Source organism: Lampris incognitus, chromosome 2 (genome assembly GCF_029633865.1).
Source record: "Lampris incognitus isolate fLamInc1 chromosome 2, fLamInc1.hap2, whole genome shotgun sequence".
Lineage (NCBI taxonomy): Eukaryota > Metazoa > Chordata > Actinopteri > Lampriformes > Lampridae > Lampris > Lampris incognitus.
This window is the reverse complement of record NC_079212.1, coordinates 148,169,108-148,188,267: the sequence shown is the minus strand read 5'-3', so window position 1 is coordinate 148,188,267 and position 19,160 is coordinate 148,169,108. Positions and strand designations below refer to the sequence as shown.

At 51.1% G+C, this 19,160-nt stretch overlaps 1 protein-coding gene across 1 annotated transcript in view; it reads left to right on the top strand.

The window, feature by feature from the left end:
* The window catches only part of LOC130133072 (chondroitin sulfate proteoglycan 4-like), a 67,912-nt gene extending 53,125 nt beyond the window's left edge, over nucleotides 1–14,787 (top strand). Inside the window, exons 19-22 of the mRNA XM_056301918.1 lie at nucleotides 655–973; nucleotides 7,739–7,891; nucleotides 10,808–11,389; nucleotides 13,699–14,787. Coding sequence (XP_056157893.1) covers nucleotides 655–973; nucleotides 7,739–7,891; nucleotides 10,808–11,389; nucleotides 13,699–14,787 — 2,143 coding nt within the window. The remainder of the gene's footprint in view (nucleotides 1–654; nucleotides 974–7,738; nucleotides 7,892–10,807; nucleotides 11,390–13,698) is intronic.
* Nucleotides 14,788–19,160: the final 4,373 nt, after the last annotated feature.

The following is a 19,160-nucleotide window of genomic DNA, read 5'->3' as shown; positions in this document are numbered from 1 at the left end:
ATTTTGGAGCATGAATAAAGACGTTTAACCATATACTGCCATGATAACAACCTCTCTAGATGTCAGTAAGACACGATAAATCATTGTTGACTTTAGAAGGATCAGAGGAAATCTCATTCCTAGTTCCATCAGTGGTTCATTTGTTGAAATTTTGGACAGTTTTAGATTTCTTGGTTTACACATCACATGGTCTCAAACACCAACTGCATCCTGAAGACACAGCAGGGACGGTATTTTCTGAGGTACTTTCTGTATTTTTCTGGAGTGTCTTGACAGGCTGTATCATAGTGTGGTTTGACAACCTGGCTCTTCTTTTTCCTGCCAAATACGACATGACATATTTGACTGTTATTGAATAAATTAAGGATAAACACACTGACCTTTAACCTCTGCTTCTGAAGATGTGTGACATCAGGAGCCCGAGAGAAAGAATCATCAATACAAAATGATTTAGTCTGATAGACAAAAGTGCTTTGTAAGTGGGATCAGTTTGTTTTGCATTGTGTCCTTCACCAGGACACTTCGGTTCCACATGAGACTGACTAAGCACAGAATACTTATGATGTTAGTAAGGGTGCAGAAGTGTTCTTCCTGAAACTAACACACTGATTCTCTCTCTCCCTCTCTCTCTCTCTCTCTCTCTCTCTCTCACAGGGAACGACGGGAGTTTACCCAGCTCTCATTGGAGGAGTCCGGCATCGTGTATCTCCATGACGACTCCGAGACAACAAATGACAGCTTCTCCTTCCAGGTCTGGCTGGCTCCTCTGGTTTCCTCTTCTTCCTCCTCTTCTCCTACCCTCACACCTTTAGAACTGGCTCATCACCACCACATCAAGGACAGCCTTGTGATGGAAATGTTCAACATCACAGTGACACCGGTCAACGACCAGCCTCCCCTCATCAGGACCAGAGCTCCTAGTATGAAAGTGGTAGTGGGTGAGAGCACCGTACTGGGGCCGGAGAACCTCCAGGTAAGTCAGCAGTGGGAGTCCGAGTCGGTGTTTGACTGCATCATTCTGTACACGATTTGGATTTTCTTGCATCCATTCCATCCATTTTCCAAGCCGCTTATCCTAATCAGGGTTGTGCGATGCTGGAGCCTATCCCAGCAGTCATTGGTCCCAGCAGTCATTGGTCCCAGCAGTCATTGGTCCCAGCACTCATTGGTCCCAGTAGTCATTGGTCCCAGCACTCATTGGTCCCAGCAGTCATTGGTCCCAGCACTCATTGGTCCCAGCAGTCATTGGTCCCAGCAGTCATTGGTCCCAGCACTCATTGGTCCCAGCAGTCATTGGTCCCAGCAGTCATTGGTCCCAGCACTCATTGGTCCCAGCACTCATTGGTCCCAGCACTCATTGGTCCCAGCAGTCATTGGTCCCAGCACTCATTGGTCCCAGCACTCATTGGTCCCAGCAGTCATTGGTCCCAGCAGTCATTGGTCCCAGCACTCATTGGTCCCAGCACTCATTGGTCCCAGCAGTCATTGGTCCCAGCACTCATTGGTCCCAGCACTCATTGGTCCCAGCAGCCAGTAGAATCCACATGCAAGTGGAGTTCAGGTTCTCCAACTGCAAAGACAACCTTTATTAATGATCAAGAATCGCTTCCAGTAACTCCGTCCTTTGGCTGACCTGTGGTATGACAAGAGCACAGGGTTTTTTTGTTATAGATTTATAGGCCCCACCCGTCCTCCTCTTCCGCATGTCTGATCAGCTAAACAACCAATCAGCAGAGGGGGACAATCACCACAAGGGAAAGAAGGAAATGAAAAAAGACCTCGTGCAGCTGATAAGACAGCGAACCAGACACTGACATGTGTTCGACAATTAAATCGAGTTGATCAGTATCAGTTTAGGACAGCAGTGTCGTGGCCATTATTCACTTCCACTCTGACATGAAATGAGGAGCGAGACCAAAGTCTCTTACGGCGTTGTCACACTTTAATATGTGCTCAGTGAGCGGACGCACAAGCCCAGATACAGTCCAGCCTCTCTTATAGGAGAGTTGTCTGTTCTTCCCCTCCTGATCTCATGTCTTCCAGCTCTCATCCCCCAAGGCCACTTCTGAAATTACTGTGTATACACTTGCTACACTCAGTGAGTCTCCCACACTTTCCTCTGCTGTCAACCGACAGTTAACAACTGACCTGTATTTGTTCACCTGGAGAAGACGCCTTATAAGACTGCCTTTGTTCTGTCACATATGAACGTTAAGCATCTACTATGTGTCACGCCGGGAGCGGGGACAGGACCCAAATGCAGACAGCGGAGACAGGCTGGGACAGGCTGGAGACAGGCTGGAGACAGGCTGGGACAGGTTGTGGACAAGCGGAGACAGTCTGGAGACAGGCTGGGACAGGCTGGAGACAGGTTGGGGACAGGCTGGAGACAGGCTGGAGACAGGTTGGGGACAGGCTGGAGACAGGCTGGGACAGGCTGGAGACAGGTTGGGGACAGGCTGGGACAGGCTGGACACAGGCTGGAGACAGGTTGGGGACAGGCTGGAGACAGGCTGGAGACAGGTTGTGGACAAGCTGGAGCCAGGCTGGAGACAGGTTGGGGACAGGCTGGAGACAGGCTGGGACAGGCTGGAGACAGGTTGGGGACAGGCTGGAGACAGGCTGGGACAGGGCAAGGCTTTAATGAAAGGAAGTAGCTTACACAAACTGGAGCAACAGGGACAGACAGCGAGGAAGGCATGACCACCCTACATAAGGTAAGACTTCTGATCGGGCCATGAGCCGGGGCAAGCAGGGGGAATATGTAGAAGCTGGGGAGCCAGTCAGGGAAATGGGGGACAGGTGAGCAGGGCAGGGGCAGGGGCAGAGGCAGGGGCAGGGGCAGGGGCAGGGGCAGGAACAGGAACAGCAAGCCCGGCGAGCCTTCACAATAAAAACACAACCATGACAGGATAATTGAAACAGTATTCATTGACAGCTATTCACTGGATGATCCAGCGAGAAAGGAAGCCTTCTGATTGGCTGGACCTGCGTGCCAAGTGGGCGGGCCCGAGCCCAGCTAGGCCCACCCACAGCTACGCAGCAGATTGTCTGAACCGCTGAGCCTTATTTTTCATAATATAATTTATTTACCTCTTAACCCTTGGCGTGAATGTCTATTGATGTTTACTATTGTTCAGTTTTACAATAAATAAACAGAAAAGGGGGCGTCCGGGTAGCGTAGCGGTCTAGTCCGTTGCCTACCAACACGGAGATCCCCGGTTCGAATCCCCGTGTTACCTCCAGCTTGGTCGGGCGTCCCTGCAGACACATTTGGCCGTGTCTGTGGGTGGGAAGCCGGATGTGGGTAGTCCTAGTCGCTGCACTAGCGCCTCCTCTGGCCGGTCAGGGCGCCTGTTCGGGGGGGGAACTGAGGGGAACAGCGTGATCCTCCCACGCGGTACATCCCCCTGGTGAAACTCCTCACTGTCAGGTGAAAAGAAGCGGCCGGTGACTCCACATGTATGGGAGGAGGCATGTGGTAGTCTGCAGCCCTCCCTGACCGGGACGGCTCGGGAACATTGGATAACTGGCCGGGTGCAGTAGGGGAGAAAAAGGGAGAACAAATCCCCAAAAAAAGAAAAGGGGGGTAAACGCCACTACAGGTTACTCTGCCGCCATTTTCACAAGTTTGGAAATAGGTTTGTGGTCCCGCCCCTTCGCGACGTAGACGGTGACCGCTGACGCTGAGAAGTGTCAGGCGTTTCAACATGGCGTGGAAAGATGTAGGGTCTACAGAAGATGGCGGCCTGTTACCTCCTATGGGAATTCTCTTGCCTCTCGGGACCCCAGCTCATTATCAGTGGATCCACTGCTGTTTACTGCACCGACCTCCCCGCCTTATTTCATCTCAGTCTGTCAACTCTGTGTCTGTGTGTGTGTGTGTGTGTGTGTGTGTGTGTGTGTGTCTGTGTGTGTCTGTGTGTGTGTGTGTGTGTGTGTGTACATGTCTTATTTATTCATTCAGTTCTTCATGTGCATTATTTTTTTTCTTCTTTCTTCCCTGTTTTCTTTGAGAATTTGGGATGGATGGGGGGTTGGATATGGGATTTGGGATGGGTGGGGGGTTGGAATTGGGATTTGGGATGGGTGGGGGTTGAATTGGGTGGGGGCTGAATTTGGGATGGGTGGGGGGTTGGAATTGGGATTTGGGATGGGTGGGGGTTGAATTGGGTGGGGGCTGAATTTGGGATGGGTGGGGGGTTGGAATTGGGATTTGGGATGGGTGGGGGTTGAATTGGGTGGGGGCTGAATTTGGGATGGGTGGGGGGTTGGAATTGGGATTTGGGATGGGGGTTGAACTTGGGATGGGTGGGGGGTTGGAACAAGGTGTTGTAATTCTCTGTTCTAACACACCAACAAAAAAGGGAAAATGTTGTGAAACACTGATCTGTTCATTGTGTCTAACACACACACACACACACACACACATAAATATATATATATATATATATATATATATATAAACACTAGTTTCCAATAAGAAAATTATCTTTGAGCATTTCTATTATATCCACTACTACTACCACTTACTACTACCACCTACTACTGTCTTACCTATTCTGATCCCTGCTGAAGTTCGGTCTGCAGGTTTCCTCTGGAAGACTTGAAGTTCGGTCTGCAGGTTTCCTCTGGAAGACTTGAAGTTTGGTCTGCAGGTTTCCTCTGGAAGACTTGAAGTTCGGTCTGCAGGTTTCCTCTGGAAGACTTGAAGTTCGGTCTGCAGGTTTCCTCTGGAAGACTTGAAGTTTGGTCTGCAGGTTTCCTCTGGAAGACTTGAAGTTCGGTCTGCAGGTTTTCTCTGGAAGACTTGAAGTTCGGTCTGCAGGTTTCCTCTGGAAGACATGAAGTTCGGTCTGCAGGTTTTCTCTGGAAGACTTGAAGTTCGGTCTGCAGGTTTTCTCTGGAAGACTTGAAGTTCGGTCTGCAGGTTTCCTCTGGAAGACATGAAGTTCGGTCTGCAGGTTTCCTCTGGAAGACTTGAAGTTCGGTCTGCAGGTTTCCTCTGGAAGACATGAAGTTCGGTCTGCAGGTTTCCTCTGGAAGACTTGAAGTTCGGTCTGCAGGTTTTCTCTGGAAGACGTGAAGTTCGGTCTGCAGGTTTCCTCTGGAAGACATGAAGTTCGGTCTGCAGGTTTCCTCTGGAAGACGTGAAGTTCGGTCTGCAGGTTTCCTCTGGAAGACTTGAAGTTCGGTCTGCAGGTTTCCTCTGGAAGACATGAAGTTCGGTCTGCAGGTTTCCTCTGGAAGACGTGAAGTTCGGTCTGCAGGTTTCCTCTGGAAGACTTGAAGTTCGGTCTGCAGGTTTTCTCTGGAAGACTTGAAGTTCGGTCTGCAGGTTTCCTCTGGAAGACATGAAGTTCGGTCTGCAGGTTTTCTCTGGAAGACTTGAAGTTCGGTCTGCAGGTTTTCTCTGGAAGACTTGAAGTTCGGTCTGCAGGTTTCCTCTGGAAGACATGAAGTTCGGTCTGCAGGTTTCCTCTGGAAGACTTGAAGTTCGGTCTGCAGGTTTCCTCTGGAAGACATGAAGTTCGGTCTGCAGGTTTCCTCTGGAAGACTTGAAGTTCGGTCTGCAGGTTTTCTCTGGAAGACTTGAAGTTCGGTCTGCAGGTTTCCTCTGGAAGACATGAAGTTCGGTCTGCAGGTTTCCTCTGGAAGACGTGAAGTTCGGTCTGCAGGTTTCCTCTGGAAGACTTGAAGTTCGGTCTGCAGGTTTCCTCTGGAAGACATGAAGTTCGGTCTGCAGGTTTCCTCTGGAAGACATGAAGTTCGGTCTGCAGGTTTCCTCTGGAAGACGTGAAGTTCGGTCTGCAGGTTTCCTCTGGAAGACTTGAAGTTCGGTCTGCAGGTTTCCTCTGGAAGACGTGAAGTTCGGTCTGCAGGTTTCCTCTGGAAGACTTGAAGTTCGGTCTGCAGGTTTCCTCTGGAAGACGTGAAGTTCGGTCTGCAGGTTTCCTCTGGAAGACGTGAAGTTCGGTCTGCAGGTTTCCTCTCTGTTCCTAAAAGATCTCAGGGGAAAAGCTCAGCATCAAATCACCTTTATATTAAACCATCACAATGAAGCTATCATGAACTGATCATGGGAAACTCAACAGTTTAACTCGGGAGGATTGACTCACACAATTCTCTCAGTAATTTTTTCCAGTAGACATCTCATACCACATCCCATACCACATCCCATACCACATCCCATACCACATCTCATACCACATCCCATACCACATCTCATACCACATCTCATACCACATCCCATACCACATCTCATACCACGTCTCATACCACATCCCATACCACATCCCATACCACATCTCATACCACATCTCATACCACATCTCATACCACATCCCATACCACGTCTCATACCACGTCTCATACCACATCCCATACCACATCCCATACCACATCCCATACCACATCCCATACCACATCTCATACCACATCTCATACCACATCCCATACCACATCTCATACCATGTCTCATACCACATCCCATACCACATCTCATACCACATCTCATACCACATCTCATACCACATCCCATACCACGTCTCATACCACGTCTCATACCACATCCCATACCACATCCCATACCACATCCCGTACCACATCCCGTACCACATCTCGTACCACATCTCGTACCACATCCCGTACCACATCCCGTACCGCATCCCATACCACATCTCATACCACATCTCATACCACATCTCATACCACATCCCATACCACATCCCATACCACATCCCATACCACATCTCATACCACATCCCATACCACATCTCATACCACATCTCATACCACATCTCATACCACATCCCATACCACATCCCATACCACATCCCATACCACATCCCATACCACATCTCATACCACATCCCGTACCACATCCCGTACCACATCCCGTACCACATCCCGTACCACATCCCGTACCACATCTCATACCGCATCTCATACCACATCCCGTACCACATCTCGTACCACATCTCGTACCACATCCCGTACCACATCTCATACCGCATCTCATACCACATCTCGTACCACATCTCGTACCACATCTCGTACCACATCTCGTACCACATCCCGTACCACATCTCGTACCACATCTCGTACCACATCCCGTACCACATCTCGTACCACATCTCGTACCACATCCCGTACCACATCTCGTACCACATCTCGTACCACATCCCGTACCACATCTCGTACCACATCTCGTACCACATCCCATACCACATCCCATACCGCATCCCATACCGCATCCCATACCACATCCCATACCACATCCCATACCACATCCCATACCGCATCCCATATCGCATCCCATATCGCATCCCATACCACATCCTGTACCACATCTCGTACCACATCTCGTACCACATCCCATACCACATCCCATACCACATCCCATACCGCATCCCATATCGCATCCCATATCGCATCCCATACCACATCCCGTACCACATCTCGTACCACATCTCGTACCACATCCCATACCACATCCCATACCGCATCCCATACCGCATCCCATACCACATCCCATACCACATCCCATACCACATCCCATACCACATCCCATACCACATCCCATACCGCATCCCATATCGCATCCCATATCGCATCCCATACCACATCCTGTACCACATCTCATACCACATCTCGTAACACAGCCAACAGCGTTGGAATAAGATTGGTTATGCTCGTTTTAATCTGGATGAATAATCAGTTGGTCCCTGTGTTACAGGTAGAGGACCATGACACTCCTCCTGAGGAACTGCACTACAGCGTCATCAGTAAGCCCAGCAACGGCTACCTAATGCTGGGAGAGCGACCAGAGCCGGTGGCCTCTTTCACCCAATACGACATCAACCATGGCAGGCTGCATTTTGTCCAACAGGTCCTCTTCTACCCTGCGATGCAGTCATGACACAGTCCACTCTGCAACCCTTTCAAAATGGCGTGTGTGTAGGCGTCCGGGTAGCATGGCGGTCTTACCTGTTACCTACCAACACCTGTGTTACAGCCCTACAGACACAACTGACCATGTCTGCGGGTGGGAAGCTGGATGTGGGTATGTGTCCTGGTCACTGCACTAGCGCCTCCTCTGGTCGGTCGGGGCGCCTGTTCAGGGGGGAGGGGGAACTGGGGGGGGGGGATAGCGTAATCCTCCCACGCGCTACGTCCCCCTGGTGAAACTCCTCACTGTCAGGTGAAAAGAAGCGGCTGGTGACTCCACATGTATTGGAGGAGTCATGTGGTAGTCTGCAGCCCTCCCCGGATCAGCAGAGGGGGTGGAGCAGAGACCGGGACGGCTCAGAAGAGTGGGGGTAACTGGACAAGTACAACTGGGGCGAAAATGGTGTGTGTGTGTGTGTGTGTGTGTGTGTATGTCGAGGTGAGTGTGTGTGTGTGTGTGTGTGTGGTGTGGGTGTGTGTGTGTGTGTGTGTGTGTGTGTGTGTGTGTGTGTGTGTGTGTGTGGTGTGTATGTCGAGGTGAGTGTGTGTGTGTGTGTGTGTGTGTGTGTGTGGTGTGTATGTCGAGGTGAGTGTGTGTGTGTGTGTGTGTGTGTGTGTGTGTGTGTGTGTGTGTGGTGTGTATGTCGAGGTGAGTGTGTGTGTGTGTGTGTGTGTGTGTGTGGTGTGGGTGTGTGTGTGTGTGTGTGTGGTGTGTGTGTATGTCGAGGTGAGGGTGTGTGTGTGTGTGTGTGTGTGGGTGTGTGTGTGTGTGTGTGTGTGTGTGTGTGTGGTGTGTGTGTATGTCGAGGTGAGGGTGTGTGTGTGTGTGTGTGGGTGTGTGTGTGTGTGTGTGTGTGTGTGTTTGTGTGGTGTGTGTGTGTGTGTGTGTGTGTGTGTGTGTGTGTGTGTGTGGTGTGTGTGTGTGTGTGTGTGTGTTTGGGTGTGTGTGTATGTCGAGGTGAGGGTGTGTGTGTGTGTGTGTGTGTGTTTGGGTGTGTATGTCGAGGTGAGGGTGTGTGTGTGTGTGGTGTGTGTGTGTGTGTGTGTGTGGTGTGGGTGTGTGTGGGTGTGTGTGTGGTGTGTGTGTGTGTTTGGGTGTGTGTGTATGTCGAGGTGAGGGTGTGTGTGTGTGTGTGTGTGTTTGGGTGTGTATGTCGAGGTGAGGGTGTGTTACTACAAATGACTTTATGCTGCACACATTTGGACGCACACATGGTGAGTTGTTCATGCAGAGGTCAAGAGTGTTTCCTAAACAGGAACACTGTGGGCGGCATGGTGGCCCACTGCCTCGCAGCAAGAAGGTCGTGGGTTCGAACCCCAGGCTGTCCCGGGTCCTTTCTGTCTGGAGTTTGCATGTTCTCCCCGTGTCTGATTTCTCCATGTGCTCCAGTTTCCTCCCACCATCAAAAAGACATGCATGTTAGGGTTAATACTCCTGCCTGTGCCCCTGAGCAAGGCTGTTGAAAGAAGAACCTGGAGTTGGTCCCCGGGTGCTGCAGCTGCCCGCTGCTTCCGGTGTGTGTTGGGGCGGATGACATGGGGGAGATGAACTGCCCCACGGGGTTAATAAAGGTTTTTGTGCACATTTTGAAAGTTGGACGTGTGAAAACAAGAGGCTGTGTAGTTGTTGAGATAGAGACCTGGCATCATAGAATAATAGAGTTGGCATTTATTTGTTTAGTCCGGTGGTCACCAAGCCTCCTCCTGGAGAGCTACCATGCTGCCGCTTTTCACTCCGACCCTAATTTAACACACCTGATTCAATTAATCCAGGTCTTGTTAAGTAGGTAATCAGTAGGATCAGGTGTTGAATCAGGGTGGGAGTGAAAACCGGCAGGACAGTAGCTCTCCAGGAGCAGGACAGTAGCTCTCCAGGAGCAGGACAGCACCAGGAGCAGGGCAGTAGCTCTCCAGGAGCAGGACAGTAGCTCTCCAGGAGCAGGACGGTAGCTCTCCAGGAGCAGGACATTATCTCTCCAGGAGCAGGACAGTAGCTCTCCAGGAGCAGGACAGTATCTCTCCAGGAGCAGGACAGTAGCTCTCCAGGAGCAGGGCAGTAGCTCTCCAGGAGCAGGGCAGTAGCTCTCCAGGAGCAGGGCAGTATCTCTCCAGGAACAGGACAGTAGCTCTCCAGGAGCAGGGCAGTAGCTCTCCAGGAGCAGGGCAGTATCTCTCCAGGAGCAGGACAGTAGCTCTCCAGGAGCAGGACAGTATCTCTCCAGGAACAGGACGGTAGCTCTCCAGGAGCAGGACGGTAGCTCTCCAGGAGCAGGACATTATCTCTCCAGGAGCAGGACAGTAGCTCTCCAGGAGCAGGACAGTAGCTCTCCAGGAGCAGGACAGTAGCTCTCCAGGAGCAGGGCAGTAGCTCTCCAGGAGCAGGGCAGTAGCTCTCCAGGAGCAGGACAGTAGCTCTCCAGTAGCAGGACAATAGCTCTCCAGGAGCAGGACAGCATCTCTCCAGGAGCAGGACAGTAGCTCTCCAGGAGCAGGGCAGTAGCTCTCCAGGAGCAGGACAGTATCTCTCCAGGAGCAGGACAGTAGCTCTTCAGGAGTAGGACAGTAGCTCTCCAGGAGCAGGACAGTAACTTTCCAGGAGCAGGGCAGTAGCTCTCCAGGAGCAGGACAGTAGCTCTCCAGGAGCAGGGCAGTAGCTCTCCAGGAGCAGGACAGTAGCTCTCCTGGAGGAGGACAGTAGCTCTCCAGGAGCATGGCAGTAGCTCTCCAGGAGCAGGACATTATCTCTCAAGGAGCAGGACAGTAGCTCTCCAGGAGCAGGGCTGGTGACCACTGATTTAATCCCTTCAGTCCATTGCCTGCTTCCTTTATTCTGTCTCTCCTCCTTCCTCTCCACCAGGGGGAGCCCTCGACGGGAGTGTTTTACTTCAATGTAACTGACGGCTACCACCGCCCGCTTTACAAACTCTTCAGCCTGGAGGTCATGAAGCCAGCCATCTCAATGGCCAACAACACCGGCTTATCCTTGCTCCAAGGCAGGACGGCCGTTGTCCTCGCAACGAACCAGCTGGCAGCTCAGACCAACGGCCGTCGCCGTGCCAACATCACCTACACCGTCACAGCACACCCTCGCCACGGGCGCATCGCCATCAATGACCATGAGGTCACCACCTTCTGCCACGAGGACTTGCAGCTGGGTCGTGTGGTCTACCACATGACTGATCTCAGCGAATCAGAGGACAGCTTTGAAGTGTCAGTCTGTGCTTCCTCGCCCGATGTGGTGTACGGCAACCTAACCGCCCAGCGGGTGAACGTGACAGTGAGGCCGCTGATCTACTTAAGGGAGTCGGTTCGAGTGCCTAGCGGTGTTGCAGTGAAACTGGGGAAAGCCATGATGGACGCATCGGAGCTGGCCCGGATCAGCAGAGCCGACCCGGTGTTTGAAGTTCTCTCTCCACCCAAACACGGAAAACTAGTCAAGGTGAATACCTGTCTCCCTTCAGCACCGGGTTCACTAACCATGGGGCCCCACAGCGAGCACATTCAGTGGTCCCTTCATCTCACATCAGTTCTCCCATCAGGTCCCATAAAAACCCACCTGCTGAAACCCAACCAGTCTCTGGTCGTATAGTAAAGGTGACGCTATGCTACTCCGCGGTGGTGTAGCGGTCTAAGCATCGGCTTTGTGTCGATGCAGTTGTCCACTTGAGACTGGGGTTTGCGCCCCGGTCTCGTCAGATCCGACTATGGCCGGACTCGATGAAGCAGCAATCATTGGCAACGCTGTCTTCGGGAGGGGGGCGGAGTCGGCTTGTGTTCGTCACGTGAATGCGTCTCTGTGTGTGTCGGAAAAAGCAGTGGTTCGGCCTGGAGTCACCTTGTCACGAAAGTGGGGAGGCGTCTCCTTAGAGACTGCCGGCCGGAGAGATGCAGTTGGCGAACGCATGCAGTACGAGGGTGGGTGTTTGAATTAAAATAGGGATCGATTGGCCACTAAATTGGGAGAAAAAAGGGAAAAATCAGAAATAAATGTATATATATAAAAAAAAAGGTGACGCTATGCTACCCATGCTAGGCTGCAGTTTAGGAAGCGGCTCCTTCAGCTCCTTTTCCTCATGACGGTCGGATCGGCTGGTTTAAGTCTCAGAAACAGTCCAACTTCTACTTTTTTCTTTTCTGTTTCGCAGTAAATAATGTTGGATTCTAAACTTAAGCTACATGCAGGAAGCTAGTATCTGGGGCCCCTGTGTTAATCACTACTGGAGCTGGGGCCCCTACAGCAAAAAACAGTGTGATTCAAACTCCCATATTAGTAGAGACTGTTGTTTTGGCCCTGGGCGGCACGGTGGTGCAGTGGTTAGTGCGGTGGTCTCACAGCAAGAAGGTCCTGGGTTCGAGCCCCAGGGTAGTCCAACCTTGGTGGGTCGTCCCGGGTCATCCTCTCTGTGGAGTTTGCATGTTCTCCCCGTGTCTGTGTGGGTTTCCTCCGGGGGTCCGGTTTCCTCCCACAGTCCAAAGACATGTAGGTCAGGTGAATCAGCCGTACTAACTTGTCCCTAGGGGTGTGTGTGTGTGTGTGGGGGGGGCCTGTGATGGCCTGGCGGCCTGTCCAGGGTGTCTCCCCGCCTGCCGCCCAGTGACTGCTGGGATAGGCTCCAGCACCCCCGTGACCCTGAGAGCAGGAGAAGCGGTTCAGATAATGGATGGATGGATGTTGTTTTGGCCCCTGCTGGAAGGAGACTGCGGTAGGGGGTCCTGCATCAGTGAAGGCTGTAGTATTTATACTAGTGTGAAGCCAATACACCTGCTGGGGTATTTCCTGGCTTCTGGGGTGTTTGACTCATGGTGCCTGGGGGGCAGTTGCTGGGGTATTTCCTAGGTTCTGGGGTGTTTGACTCATGGTGCCTGGTGGGCAGATGAAGGTCCAGCTCACAGTGTCGGTTTAAGGCTTCATGTTTACGTGGTACATCACATTGACAACATTTTTATTTGAGAATAAGAAAAGAAACGGGGGGAGGGGGGTCCCGGTAGCATAGCGGTCTATTCCGTTGCCTACTAACACGGGGATCGCCTGTTCGAATCCCCATGTTACCTCCGGCTTGGTCAAGCGTCCCTACAGACACAGTTGGCCGTGTCTGCGGGTGGGAAACCAGATGTGGGTATGTGTCCTGGTCGCTGCACTAGCGCCTCCTCTGGTCGGTCGGGGCATCTGTTCAGGGGGGAGGGGGAACTGGGGGGGAATAGTGTGATTCTCCCATGCGCTACATCCCCCTGGTGAAACTCCTCACTGTCAGGTGAAAAGAAGCGGCTGGTGACTCCACATGTATGGGAGGAGGCATGTGGTAGTCTGCAGCCCTCCCCGGATCAGCAGAGGGGGTGGAGCAGTGACCAGGACGGCTTGGAAGAGTGGGGCGATTGGAAGAGTGGGGTAATCAGAAGAGTGGGGTAATTGGCCAAGTTCAATTGGGGAGAAAAGGGGGAGAAAAAAGGGGAGAACCCCCCCCAAAACCACAATGAAAAAGTAGATACTAGAGATATTTAGGAAGTTTTGACTGAAGTGTAAAGAGGAAGTTACGGAACTGATGATGATGATGATGATGATGATGATGATGATGATGCTCTCTGGTTGCTCTACAGCTCACCGCTGAAACTACCGGGCACAGTTAATGGAAACACAAATTCGCGTGCGTTGTCTCTTGCTGGCTGTTCCTCGCTCCTCGTTCAGAGGACACATGGCTCCTTGTCAGTGTCCAGACTGTGACTCCTCTCTTCCTGTCTGCGTGTCTGCAGGTGACCTTTAACCTTGACCGAGCATCAGAAGTCCTGAGGTCATTTACATTTCGAGACGTGATGCAGGGACGCGTCGCCATCGAGGAGACGCTCAGTGACGAGTCCGTCGACCGACTCCGCAATAAGTCTGCGGCTGCCACAACACAAGGCCACGCCCCCGCCACGCCCCTCAACGATTCCTTCACTTTCCTGCTGAAGTCCGGAAACATCCAACCCGCCAAGGGAGAGCTTCACTTCACCATCCTTCCGCACCACCAAATGCGCCACGGTCCAACCGGTTCCCACAAAGCTGATGCTGCTGGTCGCAAGCACACGCCGGTCCGAATGGGGAACCAGAACAAAACGAGCTTGGGTGGGCGGGGCAGCCAGCGGAAGTCTGTGAACACACACAGCTCACACCCACACATCCTGTCTCATCCGAGCCACAACAGAACGCTGAACAAACTCAGATCTCACAGCCGCTGGGCCAGCAACCACACCCACACAGGAGGAAGAGGAAGTGGACAGAGGAGCGTATCACATAAACCCCTCCCACCTCCGCGGCACAGCGGCAACGTTCCACTAGCTCCTCCCCACCATCCCCCGGTCCTTGTGGAGGCCCCGCCCCGTCCGGCCTCCGACCCACTCCTCATTATCCTGCCCTTCCTGGCCTGCCTGCTGCTGCTGGTCATCCTAGTGGTTCTGATTCTGGTCTTCCGGCATCAGCGGGAGAAAAGGGCCCGCATGCGGCTCATCCAGCAGCTGGCAGCTGTGCCCTTACATGCCGAGGGTGACTCTTACCTGCGGGGGGCAGAGCGGAGCATAACCACGCCTTCCGTGGTGGTGACGCCCCTGAGGCATGGAAGCTGCCCTAGCTTGCCCCCCGTGGCCCTCAGCCACAGGAGGAGCAGCAGCCTGGTCCCTGGAGGGAGCGTCTGGGGGGCCCTGGAGAGAGAGAGAGGGAGGGTGCTCAGCAGGAATGAGGAATGGGGTTTTGAGGGCAAGGCAGGTGGGAATAATGCTGCTCCAACGACCCCAGCAGGATTCAGGGCCTTCCAGAGGGCCCGAAGCCTGACCCCAACTCTCAGAGACAGTCAGTACTGGGTCTGAAACCACAGCCAGTATTAAACCACCGAAGACTCCTCGGATCAGGACGTCACAAACCACCGATAACCAACGCTTTAACACCCTGCCCTCAACACATGAACACAAGATGGCAGCACTAACACACACACACACACACACACACACACACACACACACACACACACACACACCGCTGATTCTTCATAGAGTGAGACAGACTGTCACAGGGAAACATAGGTGTGAATATATATATATATATATATATATATATATATATATATATAAATCCATATTAGAAGGAAGAAATATAAAGAAGTTGCATCTAAAAACAAACTTTTCAGTCGGTACTTCAACCAGCGCACAATCACAGATGAAACAAAACGTGAAATGTGAAAAGTCTTCTTTTCACAAATGCAGTCAGTTGCAAGTGTGGATGAAGTACTAGTTGGTGCTCGTTTCCCCTCAGCTCCACCAAGATGACCCCCCCCCCCATCTGCACGACTTCACAGACGGGTCGGTGTGAAGCACAACATGTTAACTCATAGTTTTGGTTCAATTCTAAACAAGAAAATGAGCAGCAGGTGTGATGTATTTGTGCCATGAGGTGCAGGACCAGAGCGAGCCTCATTGCCAACCCATCCCTCATGATGGTACCTCTAATAACAATACTGTGTTGTGGGACACAGCTGCTTGTGTCTCATGCAGTGTTGCTGCTGTGAAGGCCGCGATTCACATGCTCCTGATTTTCCTCTGGAATCAATCTCTTGTCGTCTTTTAAGCAGGTTTCTGTTCAGACAGATTTGGTGGAGAGGTCACAGCAGGGTTGCCAACTGTCCCCGATTTGCCAGGATTTCCCTTCTACTGGGCCAGATTGATTTGACCCAGGGCGGCACGGTGGAACTGTGGTTAGAGCCGTCGCCCCACAGCAAGAAGGTCCTGGGTTTGAGCCCCGGGGTAGTCCAACCTTGGGGTTCGTCCCGGGTCGTCCTCTGTGTGGAGTTTGCATGTTCTCCCCGTGTCTGCTTGGGTTTCCTCCGGGTGCTCCAGTTTCCTCCCACAGTCCAAAGACGTGCAGGTCAGGTGACTCAGCCGTACTAAATTGTCCCTAGGGATGAATGTATGAATGTGTGTGTGTGTGTGTGTGTGTGTGTGTGTGTGTGTGTATGTTGGTCCTGTGATGGACTGGCGGCCTGTCCAGGGTGTCTCCCCGCCTGCTGCCCAATGGCTGCTGGGATAGGCTCCAGCATCCCCGTGACCCTGAGAGCAGGATAAGTGGTTCGGATAATGGATGGATGGATGATCTGACTCATATGTGACCTCCCTTGTCCCGTTTTTTGACTCTGATACAGCAGCAGTAGCAGCAGTGCTGGTCAAGACGGGTGAGAATGATCACCTGTCATCATCCAATCGCAGCCCCCCTCACGCGCATCAGTTGTACATGTACATTAAATGCACCAATTCCTTGAAAAACAGAAAAGGTTCTGGTAATGTCTGGTGCTGTTCAGTCGATCTGGCATGTTGAGATATGGATTAACCTGCAAATATCGAGAAACCTGCAAAAAAAGAAAAGACTGCAGCTACAATAAGCAATGGGGAGTAAAAAAGACGTGGGTTAAGCCCGTCAGTGGTGACTCAACCTAAGCCTTCTGTACTTGATGTCGCAGGGAGTTGTGTCGGTTGGCCATGGAGGTGAGAAGGACCTGACTCAGCATGCTTCCACAGAAATGCACAAGAAGACCACACCAGCTAAAGGTGCAAGCAGTATCGGTGCATGCTTCGTGGCATCTACTGTGGAAAATTACAACACTGTGGCAAGTGAAGCCTCGTACGTGTCTAGTACTGTTAAACGTGGACTCAGCAACAACAGCGCCGACTGTCTGGCTGAGCTCAACGGTGCGTTGTTTCATGACTCAAATGTTGTGAAGAAGATGCACTTGGGATGAACGAAAGCTGAGATGATCACAATGAATGTTTTAGGACCAAAGACGGTGCGGGATATTCTGGATGATCTGTCCCCGGCTGAAGGTGAGCCTGTGTTTTACTCGGATGCCACCGACGCCTCAAACAAGGGAAACAGAAGAATGTTTCCTGTGTACGTGAGATACAGTGGCTTGCAAAAGTATTCATACCCCTTGAACTTTTCCACATTTTGTCACGTTTCGACCACAAACATAAATATATTTTATTGGAATTTTATGTGAAAGACCAACACAAAGTGGCACACAATTGTGAAGTACAAAGAAAATTATACATGATTTTAAATTTTTTTTAAAAATAAAAAACTGAAAAGTGCGGTGTGCACAAGTATTCAGCCCCCCTGAGTCAATACTTTGTGGAACCGCCTTTTGCTGCAACTACAGCTGCAAGTCTTTTGGGGTGTGTCTCTACCAGCTTTGCACATCTAGAGACTGAAATGTTTGCCCATTCTTCTTTGCAAAACAGCTCAAGCTCAGTCAGATTAGATGGAGAGCGTTTGTGAACGGCAGTTTTCAGATCTTGCCACAGATTCTCAATTGGATTTAGGTCTGGACTTTGACTGGACCATTCTAACACATGAATATGTTTTGGTTTAAACCCGTCCATTGTAGCCCGGGCTTTATGTTTAGGGTCGTTGTCCTGCTGGAAGGTGAACCTCCGGAGGCCCCAGTCTCAAGTCTTTTGCAGACTCCAACAGGTTTTCTTCCAAAATTGCCCTGTATTTGGCTCCATCCATCTTCCCATCAACTCTGACCATCTTCCCTGTCCCTGCTGAAGAGAAGCACCCCCAGAGCATGATGCTGCCACCACCATGTTGGACAGTGGGGATGGTGGTGTGTTCAGAGTGATGTGCAGCACCTTCTTCCACATGTTTGCTGTGTCCCCCACATGGCTTCTGGCAAACTGCAAATGGGACTTCTTATGGTTTTCTTTTAACAATGGCTTTCTTCTTGCCACTCTTCCATAAAGGCCAGATTTGTGCAGTGCATGACCAATAGTTGTCCTGTGGACAGATTCCCCCACCTGAGCTGTGGATCTCTGCAGTTCGTCCAGAGTCACCATGGGCCTCTTGGCTGCATCTCTGATCAGTGCTCTCCTTGTTCGGCCTGTAAGTTTAGGTGGCCAGCCGTGTCTTGGTAGATTTGCAGTTGTGCCATACTCTTTCCATTTCCGGATGATGGATTGAACAGTGCTCCGTGAGATGTTCAAAGCTTGGGAAATCTTTTTATAGCCTAACCCTGCTTTAAACTTCTCCAAAACTTTATCCCTGACCTGTCTGGTGTGCTCCTTGGACTTCATGATGCTGTTTGTTTCCCAATATTCTCTTAACAAACCTCTGAGGCCGTCACAGAACAGCTGTATTTGTACTGAGATTGGATTACACACAGGTCGACTCTATTTAGTCATTAGGTCAACATTCGATCATTCAGCAATCATCAGGCAACTTCTGAAGGCAATTGGTTGCACTCAGAGAAAAGGGGGCTGAATACATTTGCACACCGCACTTGTCAGTTTTTTATTTGCAAATTTTTTTTTAAATCATGTATAATTTTCTTTGTACTTCACAATTGTGTGCCACTTTGTGTTGGTCTTTCACATAAAATTCCAATAAAATATATTTATGCTTGTGGTCGTAACGTGTCAAAATGCGGAAAAGTTCAAGGGGTATGAATACTTTTGCAAGCCACTGTATTTTCTGTGTCTGATAGAGTGCAGTGCAAGTTACCTGACTTTTATCAAGACAGTGATGAAACTGCAAACATCAAGCTCTGAAGAACTGTCTGGAGAAGTAGGAACTGGGTATTAAACACAACACAGCCGGGGCTGCAGATAATGCCAGTGTCATCTTTGGAAAACACCCCCCATGTACCAGTTACTGAGCAGTGCCAACAGTCACATTCTGAAAGCTAACTGCCCGGTTCACTTAGCTCATAACACCTGCAAGCAGGTCTGTGATCAGTTGTCAGTGGAAATTGAGTAACTCGTTCCAAAGATCTACAGCCTCTTCTCAGTATCTGCTTCCAGAAGACAGGAACTGCGTGCACTTGTTGCCTTTGCTGACATTGAGCGCCATGAAATTCTGCGTCATGTTTGCACGCGATGGCTGTCTCTTCATCCAGCTGCTGACTGTCTCCTGCGGAGCTGGCCAGCTCACACCTCATACTTCAGGTCCCTTGGGGAGACCTGTCCTGTGGCACTGAAGAAGATTTTTGAGGATCAAGAAAAAACTGGAGCTGCTGAGATGTATCTGTGCTTTTTCCACAACGTGGGGTGTGTTTTGACACACTGGTTAGAAAGCTGGAGGAAACAACAATCTGCATCACAGATGTTTACGAGGAGGTTGGTAAATTCAAAGCGAAGATGCTGCAGCAGAAACAAGACAGATTTTTTGGATACCAGACCAAGCACCTGATGGACAG